The following is a 20,464-nucleotide window of genomic DNA, read 5'->3' as shown; positions in this document are numbered from 1 at the left end:
AGGCCGGGGGTCGGCGGGAGCCGCGGCCGGCGGGGGGCGGGCGCCGGCGGGGGCAGGCGGTCCTCGCTCCCCCGAAGCAACTGCGCCACGCTCGGCGGCGCGCGGGCTGGGCTCGGGGACGGGGACCCCGAGGCTCCGGCGTCCCGGTGCCCTGACCGTCCCCCCCCGCCCCCCCGCCCCCCCGCCTCGGCGATTTGTCTGTTGCAGCTGGCAGGGGCCGCCTGAAGCGGGAGCAGCGCCTGGAGCAGGCGGGAGGAGCCGGCCCGGGGGACGGGCGGCGGGACAGCGGGACCCCGGCGGCGCGGCGCGCTTCGGGGCGCAGCGGCGGCCGCGGATCGAGCCCGGGGCGCGGCGAGAGGCGGCAGGAGCCGGCGGCCGCTCGGCATCATGCGGCGGGGAGGGCTGCTGGAGGTCGTCCTGGGATTTACCGTGCTCTTAGCGTCCTACACGAGCCACGGGGCGGACGCCAATTTGGAGGCTGGGAACGTGAAGGAGACCAGGGCCAGCCGGGCCAAGAGAAGAGGCGGCGGGGGACACGACGCGCTTAAAGGGTAACGGAACGCGCCGGCCCCTCCGGGGTGGGTCTCGCCTCGCCCTGCTGCCGCCGGCGGGGTCCGAGGGAGCGGACGGGCAGGGCCGCGTCTCCGCGCCTCCCGGATCTTGGACAGCGTCTCCCGGGGGCTCCCCAGAGGCTCGGGAGGTGTCCGGCCCTCGCCCCGCTCGGGGCAACCCCCTCTGCTTCTGCTCGTTAAAGACTGCTGCCCCAGAGGGGATGTCATGGCTAAAAGGAATCTTGGGCCATTGTCGAGGCGGATTTTTGGAGGCGAGAAGGGCTCTTTGAGGAAGAAGGGGAGGAGCCCATTCCTTTCCCTTCAGACCAATTCCGGTTGCGTCCAGGGGAAAGTGCTGGTCTTGCGGGCACCTTTGCAGATGCCCCGTCGGGAAGGGAGCGCGCGAGGAAGGAATGTGATGACAGGCAGGCCGGGCGCACGCAGCCCTTGGCTCTCCTGGAGCAAGGCTCACGAAAATCGGGCTGAGTTTTCCGGCTGATACTGCCTTTCAGGTGTCCACACTGGAAGTAGAGCAGGGCACTTTTTTTTTAATTATTATTTATTTATTAATGAGAGACACAGAGAGAGAGAGAGGCAGAGGCACAGGCAGAGGGAGAAGCAGGCTGCATAGAGGGAGCCCGACGCGGGACTCGAACCAGAGTCTCCAGGATCAGGCCCTGGGCCCAAGGCTGCGCTAAACCGCTGGGCCACCCGGGGCCGCAGAGCAGGGCAAATTTTTTGAGAACTTGGGTTCTTTGGGGTTGTAAACAGGTCCTCTTTTCATTGGGGCACTGATACTTCTGTGGCCGGCCTTAAAGGGATGTTTTTAACGAGTGGTGTAAGTGTTGTGTACATGCGACCAAGCATTTCGCTGGCTACTCAAGTCCCCATTACAGGAAATGTTTCAGCAGGAAATATTTACATCAGGCAGGTTGACTGTCTGAGCCCTGTCAGTTCCCTGAATTGAAGGAGGGTGGGAATACAGTTCCCTTAAAATTGTTCAGGTCGAAAGAAAAATCTGTCTTGGTGAGATTGTTGGAATTCGAGCCTCTATAGAAGCAGCAGGGTGAACTGTAAATGATCCATTTTATCTCCTTGGAGTAGTCTGTTAAATGAACCCAGACAGTGTGCGGCACACAGAGGTTTTCTGTTAAGTTCTCATGATTCTCATTGTTGATCCTTTTTGAATGATTCTGTAGCTTGATTATATGATCCTGAGTGACCAGGTGATGATGTCCAATCCGATATGTGGCTGAACATCTCCTTTATTTTTGTTGTTGTTGTTGCTGTGGGCTGTTTTGACATATATATATGGATATATACATATATATATATCCATATATAAATATAGCCATATATATATGGCGTAAAATTTATATTTTATATAATATTTTATATAATAGTTATATTGTTTGTATGGCCCAGGTACAGGAAGAAAATGTGTAGTAAACTGAATGGACCAGTTTTTGAGTCTTGGTCTAGACCTTGGAGGGACAAGGTGATTGTCAGGGCCAACCACTTGGGCTGCGGTAAAATATGCATGATTTTCTGGCCTCAGGAAGTAGTTATGATTAATTTAGTTCCATCTTGGCCTTTGTGGAAAATAAATCCAGGACTCCAGCAGTGTTGGAAAGGAAATTCCCTTATCATGTTAAGCCTGATTCTGATCAGGCGGCGGACCTTCACTGCTGTGTGCAAGGCCCATGCAGGCAAGTTCAACAGATGAACTGAAACTCTGATTTTCATATGTTCTTCAAAGGACCTGATTTAGTCAGCAGTGTTCTTTAAAAAAAAAAAATATATATATATATATATATATATATATATATATATTTCTGCTATATGTATTATCTTAATAGCTAAACTGGATGGCATTGCTCTTACAGAAAGAGAGGAAGTGAGGTTTAATTTTGTGGATGAAAGTCTGCAGGGAGACATTGGGCCCTGCCAGACATTTGTCTCATCTCTGTGCGCTATCACCAACCAGCGTTGTTTCCTCGGGAAGCACAACTCGATGTGAAAACAGAAACCAAGCTTTACTTTGTTGCTTAACAGAATGTCCCTAGTTTTACTCACACCAACACTTATTTCAAAGGTATTGCTTTTTTTTTAGGATTATAGGGCAACATCTCTCTGTGTTCCTCATGGGTTTTGGACACTAACATAGATGTTACTCTATTGCAAACTGTTCATAAAGTCTTCCTAAAAATGTGTTATTAGTAGAATAGTAATTATGAGTGTGCCTCACTCTCACATTACCTGTAAGATTTCATGTATATATAAAGATATTAGAAATAATTATAATTAACATTTACAGTGTACTATATCATATACTAATATAATAATGAACCTTTATAATAAAAAGGGTTTCGTTTTTAGAATTCTATGTTACCTTATAAGGTTTTATATATATACATATACACACACACACACATATGTATATATATATGGAGGAGGTGAAAAATAATTTAAAAGGATATGTAATTAAAAAAATTCCCTCTTCCCTCTCAGGCACCATTTTTGTGTATAATTTTGTAGAACTATTATAGGCATCTATATGCATATACAAATATATATACATACATGTGTATGTATTTGGCTCGCATTTGTCCTATTTAATACATGCAATATGCTATACATACTGTTCTGAGCCTTGCTCACTTCCATGTATTTTTAGTGCATCTGTCTGTTAATTCATGTGGATGTACCTTGTGCATTCTCTTAGTATACGGAATCCCATACTGTGGCTAGAATAGTTCCTTAAGGTGGCTCTCTAGATTATATTAATTTTTTTGCCGCTCCCAAATTCTACACGCCTTTGTGTGCCCATGTGCAAATGTATATGTGGCACAAATGAATAAAAAGTACAATCTCTGGATGAAAGGTTTTCCCACAGATTTTTAAACAAGTAGCAATTTTGATTTTGAATTTGAGTAGCATTTACAAGGTATTCTCTCTGCTTATTGCCATTACAGCCTCACATGAATAAGTCTTTCAACCATGCCCTGCTGTATAAATCATCAGGAGAAGCAGTTGTGTGTAACGTTTTTCCAGTTATTGCTTAAAATCTCTATTTTTGCTAGTTAAAATGTTACCGGCTTCAAAACTAACCTCTTTGACTACAGCAAAAGCTGTTTACCATTTTGATGGCAATGCACAGTTCATGAAGTGAAAGTGATTTGTAACCCCAAGTCTGTCTGATGCCCAGTTGGTGGCAGCAACTTTCAGCACCTCACTAATATTTCCTCTAGTTAAAAGGTGCTCTAGATTCACCAGTGTCCACTGTGCCTGTGTCTCATCTCTTCCACAAATCGTGCCCTCTTGTCTTTCTCTGATGTGACAGGTGACTACAGAGTTTGCCTTGCTCTTCTTGGGATGTAAATTCCTTTCCTGTCAGCATCCCCGCTTCACAGACTAAGGACCTGCCTCATTTTTCCCTTTCTTGGAGTGTAGTCCTAGCTTGTCGTCTTCTCCTCCCATCCTGTTGCAGGTGTTTTTTTTTTTTTTTTTTTTTTTCCCTTCCCACTGGGCAGCAGAAGCTGTTCCACAGTGGAAATTTAAGCATCTTCAAGTTTCTTCCCAGCTTTCACTGTGTTTTCTTAGACTAAATTGCCAATTTCTGTTTTTATAGGAAATCCTTTTTTTATGGAATGAGTGTGGTCCCCATTCACTCTGCAAAAATTGCATATTTCTCTATTTTGAAATGAGAATTTTGCAAGTTTCAAAAATATTTTCAAATAAGAAACGTATAGCAGTTTTCCTTTGCCAGAGCACTGCTTCGCATGTGTGAAATGACTTTATGACAAATCATAAAATCCTAGCTTTATTGTGAGAATTTCAGTTCACAAGACTTTTTCAGCTAAAGTCTTAACTTCTGTGATTAGGCAAAATGTGTGGGAGACAATTCAATTAAAAAAAAAAACACACAGCTCTACTTGAATAGCAGTAGTTAGGAACCATTTATTTAAGAGTGCCTTTTTGCTTTAGCTCTCAAATAAGGAAATATTGCAGTTTCCTGTCAAAGGGAAAAAAATTCTTTAGAGTGAAACCTCTTTTTCTCAAATCTCTGATAAGATGGATTGAGAATTTCTATCTTCGTTACCTCATTTATAAGTATATGAGACTAGATGTATCTCACACAATTTGTGCTCTTGTGCGTGATTTTCTTTTTGGTCTTTGTTTGTTTGTTTATTTTTTCCAGAGGTCTTGTTACCAGAAAAATACACATGGAACAGTTCGTACACAGGGTAGATTATGTGACGGCAAACTCCAAGGGATTAATTACACAGAAGTCTGTTATTAAAGAACTTTAGCAGGGAACACAGAAAAGTTCTGTAGACTTTATAAAGTCCATTTATTTTACAAAGATGACTTTAAGACTTCATCTGAAGTCAGGTAGGTTAATAATTAAATATGGGGAAAAGACTCCTGCAGTGGTATGGTTTGTGCTTGTGTTTATTGAAAAGATTAAGCTAAAATATTGCAATATAATTAAAAAAAGATATTTTTAAAAAGATTTTATTTATTTGAGAGAGAGAGACACTGCACATGTACGTGCATGGGGGCCAGATTGGAGAAAGGGTAGAGGGAGAGGGAGAAGCAGACTCCTCGCTGAGCAAGGAGCCTGAGTTAGGGCTCCATTCCAGGACCCCAAGATCATGACCAGAGCGGAAGGCAGACACTTAACTGACTGAGCCACCCAGATGCCCCCTCTCTCCCATAAAGGATATTCTTAAATAGAAGTTCTTAACAATTCTACATTTTAAATGAGAAGATGGAGACAAAATATTTATTTATGTGACTCACATTGTAGCATTAAGACCTAGAGGCTATTTACAAAAATGCCTAAGTTGTTGATATCACAAATTAATTAAAACATACATCAGCCTATGGTGAGATGAGCTTGAGGCTGATGGAAATGGAAGTACGACATCCCTCCAAGCTTATTGGGAGTTTAAAGAATATCGAAACATTCCTTTGCTGTCTTGTGTAGCTGATGATTAAAAAGATTACAGTATTATGCCAATGACGCTTATCAAACAAAATACTGAACAGATTATTAGTGTATTTGCAGAGAGTTTGTTTGCTTTTTCTTTCAGTAAATCAGACAACCAATTTGTGAAGTTTAGCCTTTAAAATGAAAAAATAAGATTTTAAATATTTTCTTGAAATAGAAATAAACTGTATTAACAATTTCTTCACTTCTGGAAACTAACCCAACAAATGGGCCTATTCAAGCAACTTAGAATTTTGTTTTCCATGAAATTTTTTAAGAAAGCTGAAATTGATTAATATATCAGGCCTGAATTATATGGCAGGCATTGTTAAGGTTGATATTCATTCCCATTTGAGTCATGAATCCTATCAAAGCCATTTTAACACTAACTGATCATTAGATCAGTTTCAAAGAGTTCATTAATTCAGGAAGCCTTGATTGGATGCCAGCCTGAATTTAACTCTGTGGAATGCCAGAGACATCCAGCCGGCAGTCTGCAGGGGCTTCATATTTGGTAGGAGGATGAGATGCATCATGGGAACCAGGAGTCGATGGAAAGGCAGTGGATGGCATGGGACGTAGGATTAAGTAAGAACAAATAACAACAATAATTGTAACAGTGATAGGTGACTTTCGGATGACATTTATGTGTGCCAGGTCCTGCTCTCAGTGTTTTACATATGGTAACTCTTGATACTCACCACAGCTCAATGGGGTGGTTCTTTTATTAGCTTTTACAGCTGTAAGAGCTAAGGTGCATAAAAGTTAAGTTTTAAGGACAAATTCGCAATATTAAATTTTCTTTCTCCATTAATTTTAGTTATGGTTTTGGTTTTTCATTCCACTGGACAAAAAATGCAGGACTAAGACTTTGGTAAAATTCCACTTAAAATTCCTAATATTCCTTCGTGCTAGTTCACACATCCCAAGTGTGGCTAATAATATTCTAATATTTGTCAAGTGAGAAACTTTCTCTAACATTTCTACAGAGACATTGAAAAAAACACAGAAGGAATTAGAGAATGCCAGAGTTGGTGGGGGCTTTGGATGGCACATATATTATATTTTAGTATTACACCTTGAACTTTTACTTGAAGGTGGAAGGTCACCAGCACAGGTATCCTCCTGCATTGCCCATTTCTCTGAGTGGAACTCTTTCGTCATGATGTCATTCAGAATCTCTTGTTCTCATGTCCTGTGTGAAAAATGTCTCTTAGAATAGAATCGCAAGAGATGTTCGTCTTTTCAGGGGAAACTGGTATGTGTGTTAAGTTTTTACCAACATGACAAGTTATTTGATTCTTCCTGTTTCATTTTTTCCCTTGGCCACCTGTAAGCTCAGAGCCATTACTATCATGTAATTTTTACATTAAATTGCAGTAATAATAATGGTAAAGGTTAGCAAGCTCTGATATATCACTCAGTAATATACATTACATACATTAATTCATGTAATGTATAACTTCTCTATGAGGAGGATTATACCTACTTGCCCATTTAATACGTGAGGAGACTGGGGTGCAGAGTTTCAGTAATTCTTCTGGTGACATAAACTAGTAAGAGTTGGGAAATCTGGTCTCATAGTTTCATTGCTCTTAACCAGTCTCTCTTACTGCTTCCCAATTATAATAAATCTTATACTTGGTAGGTTTCTTTCTTTCTCCCATACTCGTGATAGCTTCATTTCCTCAATCTTCCCCCATCACTACTGTGGGAGAGACTCAGTATCTATTGAAGGCAAATGCAGTCGCGTGACAAGGGAAGCATCACACTGGGAATAGAATTCATCAGAAAAGACTTCAAAGTGAAAGTCTATCGGGGTTGGCAAACTGTGGACCAAGCTGCCTGTTTTTGTGAGATTTTATTGAAAAAAAAAAAAAAAGGCAGAGTGGAGTAGTTGTGACAAAGCATGGCTGGCGAAACTAAACGATTTACAACTTGGCCCTTTACAGAAAAGAGTTTGCCGATGTCTGGTCTATGTGATAAATAAGTGACTATCTACTAACACTGAGAACTTTTTGAAGATAGAGTTCACCTTTGTTTTCTTTATCACTGTGATATTGAGGAACTGGGCACATGATAAGTGCTCAATAGATGATTTTTAAAAATTTTTTTTTCAATAGATGATTTTTGATTGACCAATATTGATTGACTGGGTAAGGTAAATAATATAAGTTACAGCTTGGAGGAAATATAGAAGAGAAGTAAGAGAAAATTTGACCAAAGAAAGCATAAAGTGAACAGTGTGAAGGCATTGAGGACACTGAGTACAGTTGGGCAGGGTTTGCACAAGTTCAAGGGGTACAGTTCATACATAGGGTGGCCTAGGAAGTGGTAGTGCCCCCTACAGTATGCAACTGTGTGTGGCTATCCACAGCATGTGACACTGTCAGGGGTGGGGGAGGGACTAAAGGAAGCAGAACATTACTGTCTGTTGTGAAAGGTGAGCTAGAAAAGGATTCTAAAATGGGAACATTTTAGACCTTTGCTGTTCTGATGAAAGGTGTGTGGTTTAGAGGGTAGGGAGGCCAGAGGCAGGGAGATTGGGAGGCTAATAGAGGAGTCGGGGTGAGGGTGGATGATGGCCTGAGTGGTGAAGGGGGTGAAGAGGAGGCGCAAGTAGTGTTTCAGAAGTAACACAAGTAGTGCTTGATCACTTAGTTGGTCAAGAGGAGAGGCAAAGGGGAGGACACACCTAGGATGCCTCCACTTCCACGGATTGTAAACCTCATTATACCTAGAAACATTACAGCACTGTTCATGAGAAACTAAAGAGAAGTGAACCATTCCTAGTCCCTCTACTACAAGGAAAAAAGCTATTTTCACTTGTGAGTGTTTTGATTTTCTTATTGCTACGTAACGAATTACCCCAAACTTAGTGGCTTAAAACAACAACAATTTTATTATTTCTTATGATTCTGCAGGCCAGGAATTTGGACAGGGCACAGTGGGGAATCTTGTCTCTGCTTCCCACAATGACTGATGGGGCTGGAGTGAGCAAGATGATTTCTACACGTGTATTTCTGGTTCCATGGACTGGTGCCTGCTGCCCTGTTTACTTTGGTGTGGTTAATCTAAATGGATGGACAGAGGAAGGGAATAAAGGAAGCAAAGAGCTACTTGTCAGGCTCTGCTGAGTGCTTTCCAGGTTTTAAAGCTCTCCTATACAGTCTCCTGCCTGGGCCTATCACTGGGGGTGGAGGCCCTGAGTGTGTCTTTCCAAATGGAGAGACTGAGTCCCAAGTATAGCTACCAGGCCTTGCACAGGGTAAGTGTCTATCCTGGCCAGCTCTTCCCCCCCAGTCACGTGCTTTGAGCCCATACATTGACTACAGAACTGACTTGAATGGCTGAGGGCTAGCCGGAAGGGCTCAGGTGGGCTTATGTGTTATCAGCATTGGCAGGGTTCGTCAGCTCTCCTCCAGATGGTCTCAGGTAGTCTCCCTTGCCACGTGGCCTCCCCACACGACTCTCCAGCAGGAAAGCCACACTTTTACCATATACCTCAGGATCCCAAGAGCGCAAAAGTGGAGGCTACCAGACTTTCTCCAAACTTAGCCTAGAGTGGCATGGCCTGGAATTCCAGCAAGTCCCAGGCCATCCACATTCAAGAGCATGGACTTATAAACCCAACCTCTTGATGTGTGGAGCAGCATGTGTCTGCAGGGAGGGGAGGAATTTGGGGGGACATCTCTGGAGACTAGCTACCACAGTAAGGGATTAGGTTTTCGAGGAGGAGAATCAGATGTTTTAATCCTACCTTGATCCAGTTGGATTGATTTACTTCTTCATTGAAGATGCTGCTTTGTATTTTGCTTCTCTAACTTCAGGATGAAAAATGCCTACCTGCACAATGTGTCTTCATGATCTGTTAGATTAATGTTAAGGATATTGTTCCTAACTCATCCATAGTTGTCCATTTAATGGACTCACATACTCCATGAATAATTTTAGTCCCTAATAAACTAGCAAATTTTGTTTTTTCAAAAATTAGAATTATGAAACTCATAACATGACCCTCCTTTTTCCTTTAGCTTCTAAGACAGGGACCAATTGAATGCACAATCACTTTCATTTAGTAACTTAAGTATCTGGTGTGTTTTGCCTTCCTTCTATGGAATTTTGCTTTCAATTTTTATTAATAGCTTCATATTTATATATCTGTTGGGTAATTTGCCTCAAAAACATTTTTGGGGGAGCCAGGGATTATAACTGATCAGTAAAAATAGATCCGCAATTGCCAATAGTCAATATTGTAGTGAACCGAACTCTTGTTATTTTTGCTGTAAATAGAGTAGCCACATTGTTAATAGGATAAAACTGGATTCAGAATACCATCAAGGTTGGATTGTGGATCCAGTGCTCTATTAGCTCTATTATAACAAATCCTAGTTTTAAGTTCTTGTGACTTCACCAGTTTCTCAAGTGGCTTTTTTGTTGTTGAAATTATCACTGAGTCTATTTACTCAGCCCTTCAGAGCGGAAGGGAGAGAGGAAGATTCCCTATGTCCGCCATTCCAGCCAGAGATAGATTCCAGACGGCGAGCAGGCTCCGGGTTTGGAGAGTTGCTCCATTAGACAAGTGATTTGGTTCAGTGTTTTGAAGAGTTGTGAATTCCTAGATCATCAGTCATACTTACATTCAAATATAAGTATCCAAACATGAAGCCCAAATATAGAACAACCATGTTATGATGTTGGTGTTGGGAGACAGAATTTATGGGGGCCCTATGGACACATTATGTTTCTTGTTAAGTTTGTGGTTTTGAACTGAAGTATAGGAATATCTCTATTAATCAAGGGACAGGGCTTTGTTTTGTTTTTCTGTTTCTTTCCCTTTTCCTCCTTGCTTTCCTCTTTTCCTTCTTTCTTATCAGCATTTCCTCCTCCTTTTTCTTCTTCTTCATCATCATCATCATCATCTCATCTTCCTTTTCTTGCTTTTGTACTAACTTCAGAAGCTGAGCTATAGATAAAATAGGGATAATAGGAATATCAAATAAGAGTTAAAACATTAAGAAAAATAAATTCTAAGTAAAATGTTAAATTTTTATTTGGTAGTCTCAGGATGTTGCAGAAGAAAAGTGGAGGTAAGTAAGGATTTTGTTAGGAGAGGGAAGGAGAAAGATTAAAGGAGACAAGGGGAAAGAGTTGGGAGAAACTCCTAGACTGGAGAGTCTTACCAGCCATGGATCTGGGCCAGATGGAGCAGGTGCTGGGTTCAGACAGATAGGAATGACTACCCCCCACCCCAGGTGGCCTTTGGCTTTAATTAGCCTCTTCAGGGGACTGGGAGCTTCTGGAGGAATCAGGGCACATGAAATAAAGACATCTGGATTTCAGAAAAGATTCCTACAAAAACATTTAGAGAGATGCCCTGGAAAAGCAGGTTAATTTATCATACATGATGAGCCTATATATATGGTGCCATGTGAAGTTTGGTGCATCCCCTTCTTCCTATAGATAATGATTTATTGTCCACCATTTCTCCTACCCATTGGTACTGATTTATAAGATTGTGTAATCAGACCCGAATAGGTTGGTACCTTTATTGAATAACTTTTAAAGACTCTTATTTGAAAAAAAATTTTTTTGGATATATTATAATCATGACTCAGATCTTTCTTTATACTCAGAGCATCTATCTTTACAAAAATATTATAAATTAATGTTATAGTGGGACAGACTTCAGAAACTTATAGATGCTGAAACCAAGGCCCAGAGAAAGTTCATTAAAAATTGCTCGCTGTACTTGCTTTCTTCTCCCTTTCACACATGTGGAAGCGGAGTCACACAGTGACAAAAGACAATTTAAGTATAAGTGTGTGCTTGGGTACAAGATTATACCTCTTCTTTGTCTTCATGTCTTAGGAAGGGCGACTGGTATCTCTAAGTCCTCACTTGTGCTTCACATAAGCAAACCTCCCGCAGCATGTGGATGTGGACATTTGTCTTGTTCTTGTTTATTTAGCCTTAGGCAGTGCCATCAGTCTCTCAGTGGTCAACCCTGTTGGGAAGCTGGGCACTAGGCTTTAACTCCTCAGCGCCACACTGGTATCAGTGATGTCAGTCCATATTAGGTGAGGTTCAATAAGATGGGGCTTTCCAATAAGATGGAGGTAGTCACCAGTTAGAGTATTGGGAAGGGATGGGAGGACGAGAAGGAGAAATCTTCTCTGCGAATCTAAAGAGTAACATCCCCTCCTACCACCACCACCCTGCTCATACTTGTAATTGCCAATTCGAGTGCCAAACGTCCTGGGACAGGCCATGGCACTTCTAGGTACGTAAGCTCAGACTCTTATCTTGTCATTACCTGACTCAGTTATCCAAACTACTGATTTATACATTTAGATTCCATGTAAGAGGCATGCCAATGAAGAAAACAAAACTTAAGTTCTTATCTTTTCTTCCATATCCCTCTTCCAATAATTTTGTAGAACATCTGCCTAAACCAAGGGACAACTATTTATTCGGCATTAAGCGGACCTAATGTTTAACTTTCAAAGTGAACACCCCATCTCAAGTCTGTTGATATTATTATATTCTTTCCAGTGGTTCTAGGCAGAACTACATTAGGAGTATCTTTCTCTCCTTTGATGGGTGGGATTAATGTCCAAGGTGACGTGGACAAGTGCTTTACAAAGAAGGACTTGATATGCAGTGTTCAAGTTGACAAATAGTTTTTAATCTTTCATGGGCTGCTGCTGCTTCACACCCAGAGTTTAGGCCACTGAACTCAAGTTTGCAAATTTTATATCCCATTACCACCCTGTGAGCTCTGTATTCCCCAGGGCCACATAGTTGATGTTTTAGCTGGAATCTGAGAAAGTGTCTGAACATTTCCTGAAGAGTTGGCTAGGAGTGATTTGGCAGTTCAGTCATAAAAACCGGGAGCGAGTGGCTGGGGTATATGTTATAATTACCTCACACCGTTTCCTATTTGAGCCTGGTTGTGGGTAGCTGGGTACAGTGGTATTGCTTGTGAGACTATATTTTAAAGGACTGGGGAGTCATTTTCAATGAACACTAATGACCATTGGCCATGTTTTTAGGGAGGCTTGGAAGTGTGGACATAGACATGCCTAGAGGCAAATCCTGGCGTCACCACCTTCTAGGAAGGAACCTCAGACAAGTGGTTTGACTTGTTTGACTGTCAGTTTCTTCACTTGTAAAATGTGATTATAACACCCTTCTGGGTTTTCTAAGGAGATGATACATTTCAAGTTCCTGGTGTAGTGCCTGATGTGCTTAGCTACGGTGATGAGGATGATTATAATTCTGTTATGGATAAGGATAAAGAGGGCTGGAGTCATACAAAGAGGCAGGATTTTTATGACCAAACATTTAGCAAAACATTAGATAGCCATTAGTATCTGGAAACCGCAGTCTCAACTTTCTCATTTTGGAACTTATTATTTTCAGAAACAGAGGGAGCAAACTTGAACTTCAAACATTTAAAAAATATAATTTTAATGGAAACTCACTTTGTCTGTGGAAATCTGGTTATACCTAAAGACAATGTGCTGATAAGGTTTTAATTTTTAAATTTCCCCTTCCCTCAAATTGTGTCATATTTATTGGAAAATAAATTTACTGAGTGTGTGAGTTCTCATTAAACCACCCTGCCAGAGAAGGTATATCTTTTTACTGGTAGCTCTGGCAAAGTGGCCTTGCTCCTTCCTGCCAGTCCCTTCTTTCGGCACCACTCCTGTCACTGTACCCAACACTGTGACCAAAGAAATGGGGCACTTGGGTGGCCAGGCCTGAGTCATGTGGAAAGGGTTTAAAGAAGTAGGAGGAGTGCTAGGTTGTTAAACACAGTATGTGCACCCAAATTGAGAAAACTCCCTTTCCATAGACCCAGAACTCCTTCAGCTCAGTCTGTCATTCCCATTCCCTCTGGGCGCTTTGTGGGCAGGCTATCTTATGTGATTTGGGGTGAAGCTGACACAGATTGGCCACCTCCGAGAAGAGCCATGGCCTTTGCTCTGCAACTGAGCATTCCCTTCCTTTGGCTTCACGCCGTGTAGCAATGTAATGCTCATTCAGTACAAAGGATTCTTACTTGTTGTTGTTTTCCTTCTGTGCCCAATTTCTCTGGAGAAATGGAAAATCTTCCTATTTTTTCATTTTCTTTTAATGATTCCCATTTTGATTCTAATGAGGGTTGACTTTTAAGAGATATTAAACTATTGGGCATCTGGGAAAGTGGAACAAAAACATACATTATCTTAATTTAGACAGTGCTTTGGTAGAGTTCCTATACCCTGCACCCTTACATACTAAACCCTAGTTAACTGGTTTGGCAATAAACCCGAGGAAGTTGCGGTTGCTTCATGTTCATTCACAGGCTATAAAAATAAGAGTGCCTTAAATAAGGAATGGCTTAAACAGACAATAATTATTTTTCTGTTTGTCATTAAAAATGTTCAGATTACCTAATCTCTCTCTCATTTCTTTGGGGTAAGTCACACCATCACCAATACAATCAAAGTTTATAAAAAAACAAAAATATGAAAACAAATGAACAACCAACCAGGTACTTTCTCTAACTTCCCATAAAAGAAATAAACCCTAAATAATGAAATAAACTTTTCTTTTTAAACTTTTGAAGACCTTTCAGGAATTTAACAAGAATATGCAAGTCGTCGTCGTCTTCGTCTTCTTCTTCTTCTTCTTCTTCTTCTTCTTCTTCTTCTTCTTCTTCTTCTTCTCCTTCTCCTTCTCCTCCTTCTCCTCCTTCTCCTCCTTCTCCTCCTCCTCCTCCTCCTCCTCCTCCTCCTCCTCCTCCTCCTTCTCCTTCTTCTCCTTCTTCTCCTTCTTCTCCTTTCTTCCCTCCTCCTCCTCTTCCTCCTCCTCCTCCTCAATTATTACTCTTTTTTTGTTCAGCAATTCTGACTTTGTGTAGATATTTTTGAACATCTGACAATTCTAGACACTGGAGCCTAAAATGTTTTTTTTTCTTATTTTTGAGGGTTTTTAATAAGATTATTTGCTTATTTATTTGAGAGAGAGTGAGAGCAAATGCATAGGAGCAGGGGGGAGGGGCAGAGAGAGAAGGAGAAGCAGATGTCCTGCTGAGCAGGGAGCCCAGATGCTGCTGGATCCCAGGACTCCCAGATTATGGCCTTAGTCAACGGCAGAAATTAACCAACTGACCACACAGGTGCCCCTAGATAACAGAGTCTAATTGGACCTTGGACTGACTCCTCTGCTCATTTGCGTTTTGGGCCCTCCTTGAAAATAGGTTTTTTTTAACACACATTCTCACGTTTTGAGGAGTCAGAAAACATATAGGATACCTTGCTAAATGATTTTCTTCTTCTGTTTCATATTTCCCATAACTATAAGAATTCTTCTGCTTGTGAACAGAAAAGCCAACATTTAGCCCCGTGATGGATGAGATGCAAAATAAGCCCTTTTCCCTCAAACTCATCTTTTGTTGAGTGATGAGTTTATGTTGGTCATAAGGAAAAACAAGGTGTACTTACGAAAATGGATCATGTCAAAAAGTAATTGTGATGCTCAAGGAAACCCATCCCCTGGGACTAACAAGCTTAGTTATTTGCAGGGGTGTGGTTAAGTCCTTTGTTTTTGGATTCCTTGTCTAATGAACATTAATTAACCTTCTTTAGTAGCTGCATAGAAACATTTTAGTTAGTTCTGCTTGTTTAAGATGGGAAACATTTTGGGATTGGACTGTTACTATTTCCAAATGGGGATCCCCATCCCACTCAAGAATGTTAAGTTGCAAAACAGATAAAAAGTGGGCCTTCAAATGAATGAAAACAGAAAGCAACATGTGTTGTCATGGTAGCATATAGGAGAGGATGGCTACCAGAATGAGCTAGGCCACATGCTGCCTCAGAGTTGTTATTTTAACTTTTTAATATGGAGAATTTCAAATATACATGAAACTAGCAAGAATCTTGCCATGCAGACTGTCCAGGTTTAGCCCTTACCAATTAATAGTCAATCTTATTTCATCCACTTCTTTCTCTTGCCACAGATTATTTCAAAGTAAACCCATGAGAAACTGTTTCATTTGTTGTGAACATCTCAATATGCACCTCTAAAAGATAAGGGCTTTTGAAGAAACATAAAATACAATACCACTATTGTTATTATTATTCTTTAAAGATTTATTTATTCATGAGAGATAGAGAGGGAGATCTCTCTGCAGAGACATAGGCAGAGGGAGAAGCAGACTCTTTGCAGGAGCCCAATACAGGACTCGATCCCAGATCCTGGGATCATGACCTGAGCTGAAGGCAGCTGCCCCACGCTGAGCCAACCACTCGTCCCACAATACCACTATTACACTGAAAATTAGCATTAGCTTTTTTAATATCCTCAACTATCCAGGCAACATCATTTCCTTCTTAGAGGTTGTCACTATGTTGAAGTTTTGTGCTGGCATTGAGACCCCAGGCTGCTTAATTATAGCTTGCAACAGGAATACTGTCAGACCTTCCCCAGAGCTCAAAAAGTTTTGAGAGGACAGGGCTGGCATCATTCAGGCTGAGAGGGAAATCTTTTGGGTTGGATTTCAGGGAAGAGATATGCTAGCAGTTGACATGTGAGTTGCCACTTTCTCCACGTAATGGACAGTGTGTCAGCAGGCTTCAAATTAAGTCGTAGAGACATGAAACTGGAGGGTTTTAGAGAACATCATCTGGGTCACCCTGGCCTTTGTGCAGCTCATTGTCATCCTAAGCCAGGTCAGACACTTGCCTGCATGATCTGATGGTTTTGCTTGAATGTAACTTTTAAAAAGACAAGTCATACTTGTATTCAATTACATGTATAAAACACATTCCAGGGACAGCTATGAGTAGGTTTTGAATTGTCACATTTTGAATCTCTACCTTGCCTCCCACCCACCCATTCCCTCCAAACACTGAACATATTAACAACTGACTCATATTTTCGCTAGATGGAATAGGAAAAGGATACTCACCACACAGAAGTATCAGTCTATAGGAGTTTTTTTTTTTTTTTTAAGATTTTATTTATTTATAAGAGTTACCCAGAGAGAAGCAGAGGCTCAGGCTGAGGGAAAAGTCCCCCTATTGGGGAACTCCATCCCAGGACCCCAGGACCATGACCTAAACTGAAGCCAGATGCTCAGCCACTGAGCCACCCAGGCATCCCTATAGGAGTGTTTCTAAAATGTGTTCCTTTTACCGTTGCTTTCCTTTTCCAACATGTTTTGTAAGATCTGTCTCAAAATGTTTGTTTTTGCAGACCTAAAAAAAGAAAACCAAAATATAAAAAATTATGCATAAACTAGTTTATATAAACGAACACATTCTTGTTAGGGTATTTATGGAAACATCTTTCTAATCTCTAATCTAAAAATCTCTAGTATTAACCTTGGAATGTTTTATTAATAAATTCTTTTTGTTTTTAATTAGTGATTGATGACATGTTTCCATTGTGTGGCCTTTGCGCAATTACTTCACTTCTCTGAATTTCAGTTTCCTCATCTGAAAACGAGCACAGCAATATATTTTCTTTGATAGGATGTGGGGGAAGAGTCACATGAATCACTTTGTAGATTATAAAGCTCTCCCCAAATTGTTAATTATTATTTTTAGTCTACAGTGTGTCTTCAGATGGACTAGATAAATTCCTGACTTAGTGAAATTTCTTTAAATTTAAATTAGAGGGACTCCTGGGTGGCTCAGTGGTTGAACGTCTGCCTTTAGCTCAGGGTGTGATCCTGGGGTCTGGGATTGAGTACCGCATTGGGCTCCCCATGGGGAACCTGCTTCTCCTTCTGTCTATGTCTCTACCTCTCTCTCAGTGTCTCTCATGAATAAATACATAAAATATTAAAAAATTTTAAATTAGACTATTCTTTTTTTTTAAATTAGTCTATTCTTAAAAATAAAATTTTTCCAGAGATTTAAATGTTTAGATATAAATGTTTACAACTCTACCTCAATTGCAAAATTTTAAAAAGTTACCAAGTTCTTTATCCTTAATACTGTGCATTGTTAATTTCAATGAAATAATCTCAACAACTGCATGCTTTTAGCTAACTTCTAACTTTCTAGAGACTTAAATTCTATCAGTGATTTATTTTCTATTTTTTTGTTCCTTAGCAACAATGTTGCTCTATTCTGATGAAAAAGTTTGGTAGACAAATGTTTTAAAAGACCCATTGCGTCTGGATGGCTATGAAATAAAGTTTGAGGCACAAGGTTTCTGAAACTTTTGTAGCTGTAAAGTGTTTCTAAGCAATTCATCTGAAACATGGAAAAATTTCACTTTCAGATCCCATGAATTCTATTTATGGGTCTCTTACACATTTGATTTTTTATTTTCAGTTTAAAAGTTTTTAAAAAGTAGACGAAATATTGATTTTTGAGTAGTAATTATCTTTTTCATTACTATTTTGATATTTAATTTTTTATAAACATTTACCTTTTCAACAAATTAAATGCTCACTATTCTGACAGAAATCTCTTCCACTTTTGTCTTAGTCAGTGGAGATACATTTGGAACCCTAAACCTCCATTTACCATTGAAGATTCAGGTATTGTGCTAGGTGCTGGGTTGTAAAGATAAATATGAATTTTCTGTCTTTAGGGAATTCACATTGCAAAGCAGAGGGTAATCATTGGAGTCCAGGTGATCTGAAATGCCTGAGTAACTTGAATATGAGATTGAGGCCACCAAATAGAATTCAAAACTGACCCGTTCCTTTGCTTCATCTGGAAGCCCGTCTTCCTGGAAATGGCTCACTGAACTCTTGGTCTGTGAACCAGTCCAGGATACTGATCTCATATTATAGTTGCTGGCAGGGTGAAACCTTCTGGTGTTTAAAGAAATCAGGTATATTAAGGATTAGAATATCCAATTGCTCCCCAGTTTGGCTTTTTTTTAAAAATTTGAGTATAGTTGATACACAATGTTATACTAGTTTCAGGTGTATACTCTCAGTTTTTAAATCACTGATTTTTAAAATATATTTTATTTATTTATTCATGAGAGACACAGAGAGGCAGAGACCTAGGCAGAGGGAGAAGTAGGATGCCTGTGGGGAGCCTGATGTGGGACTTGATCCTAGGACTCCAGGATCACACCCTGAGCCAAAGACAGATGCTCAACCACTGAGCCACCCAGGCGTCCCCAAATCCCTGATTTATTGACTTATTGGATCTGCCCTGTTGGCTCTGACAGTCTCATGCAGGGGTGGGGGATGGCCCTGGGCCTGGGCAAGCTCCTCTTCCAGCTGCCCTCTCAGGACAGTGGAGTGGCCTGAGTTTAAGATGTTGGGTTCTCACAGCTCACTGGGCAGCCTACTGTAGCTGCAGGGACCATGAGTTTGAGTAGCCAAGTTTCCCTCTGGTTGCCTGCTGTGGAATGTGTTTTCCCATAGAAACAACATTTTAAGTTGTGGTCAGGTTCCCAGACCAGCCTACAATAGCCTATTTAGCTGATAGAGACTGCTATTTGACTAGCCTGGGGACCAAACCACCACCTATTAACATTGTTTCTATTGGAAGAGCCATTCCGAGTTTTAAATACCAATAGAGAAATGACATTTTGGAGCTCTACCTGTTTGTCCAATTGGGAGCTGCCAGTACTCAGAACTAGGGTATCGAATCGCTGTGCACTACTAGTTCCTTGAAGGACCCCATTCTTTCCCCTAAGCCTGACCCCATTGGCTGGTTTTCCTGTCTTTCGTGGGGCTGCCAGTACATTCAGAAGATATTATTATCTCCCTGGACAGAGCTCTTGGTTTGAGAATTTCTGGGAAGTGGTGAGAACCATGGTTTTTTCTGTTGGTGGTAAAGACAAGGGAAGAGTTGGAAGTGAAGGGAGCAGTGAATTCCCCAGACACCACCTGGCACTGCCTTTCACCACGAAGATTTTGGATCACCTCCTGATTTTACTTGCTTGTGTTTCAACCATTTCTATAATTTCATCGATCCTTTGGAAAAGTACAACATGGCTTTGGCTTGACTGAATGGAGTAGCAGCCCACTCAGAGAAACTATCACCATAATTCTTGAACTCATAGGTAAAGCCAAGGGGTTGCAGAGTTCTGGAAAGCAGTTTTCTAGAAGTACTCTGTGTTTTCATGGTGTCATTGGCCAGACCCTCTCAGATGCTGGCAAGATGCAAATTTGAAACAGGCTCATTTTTCTGTTTTGAGGCTATCCCTTCTCAACATTGTGGTGTCCAATAGTAAAATTCCAACTTCATAAATGCATACATCTCTCCCCATGTGTAGATGGAGGACCTTTTATACAACCAACTGTGAGTTCAGTGATGCCAGCTGGCCACATGCAAATCTCGCTCCCTCCCAGTAGGTTCAGTGCAGACTATGACAGCAAGTTAGTCCAGTCATTGCCTTTAGAAGCTTGGGGGCCACTTGGATGGTTCAGTAGCCTGTATTCTAGGGTTGTAAACAATCCAGAGTACTAGGAGCAGAAAGTACTCAGTACTTCAGCAGGATTAGGACCTGCTATACATAGTGATACTTCTCGTCTTCATGGTTCAATGTCTAGTTTCCTGTTACAGTGTACCCTGTGGCTTTAGATTCTTCTTTTTTTTTCTCAAAGGAAAGCATGCACACACACACACACACACACACACACACACACACACACACACACGTTCCAGTCACCTGTAAAAGATTCCAAGGATTTAAATTGGCCTCTAGTTTAATATGTCCTCCCAGATTTGAGGTACTGTCTTTGCAGCCTTCTGTTTCTTCAGTTTCTTTTAGGCCATTTGTGTGGTGTGTGTGTGCCCCTGATATGATCACCTAAATTCTTTGGCTTTTAAGTTTGCGGACAGTTGCTTTTGATCAACACAAAATCCCCACAAAAGCACAGTTTACGGTGCACAGCAAATGACACTGTTGTTGCAGTACCCTTGGTGTGGTGCCTGTGCTG

General features: G+C 41.1%; 1 protein-coding gene across 1 annotated transcript in view; it reads left to right on the top strand.

Moving 5' to 3' along the window:
* Positions 1-202: 202 nt before the first annotated feature.
* FBN1 (fibrillin 1) overlaps positions 203-20,464 on the top strand; it is a 223,186-nt gene continuing 202,924 nt past the window's right edge. The window contains 1 exon segment of the mRNA NM_001287085.1: positions 203-551. Within this exon segment, the coding sequence (NP_001274014.1) occupies positions 388-551 (164 nt within the window). The 5' untranslated portion in view covers positions 203-387.

The sequence above is a fragment of the Canis lupus genome, chromosome 30, assembly GCF_011100685.1.
Source record: "Canis lupus familiaris isolate Mischka breed German Shepherd chromosome 30, alternate assembly UU_Cfam_GSD_1.0, whole genome shotgun sequence".
NCBI lineage: Eukaryota > Metazoa > Chordata > Mammalia > Carnivora > Canidae > Canis > Canis lupus.
This window is presented reverse-complemented; position numbering and strand designations above follow the sequence as displayed.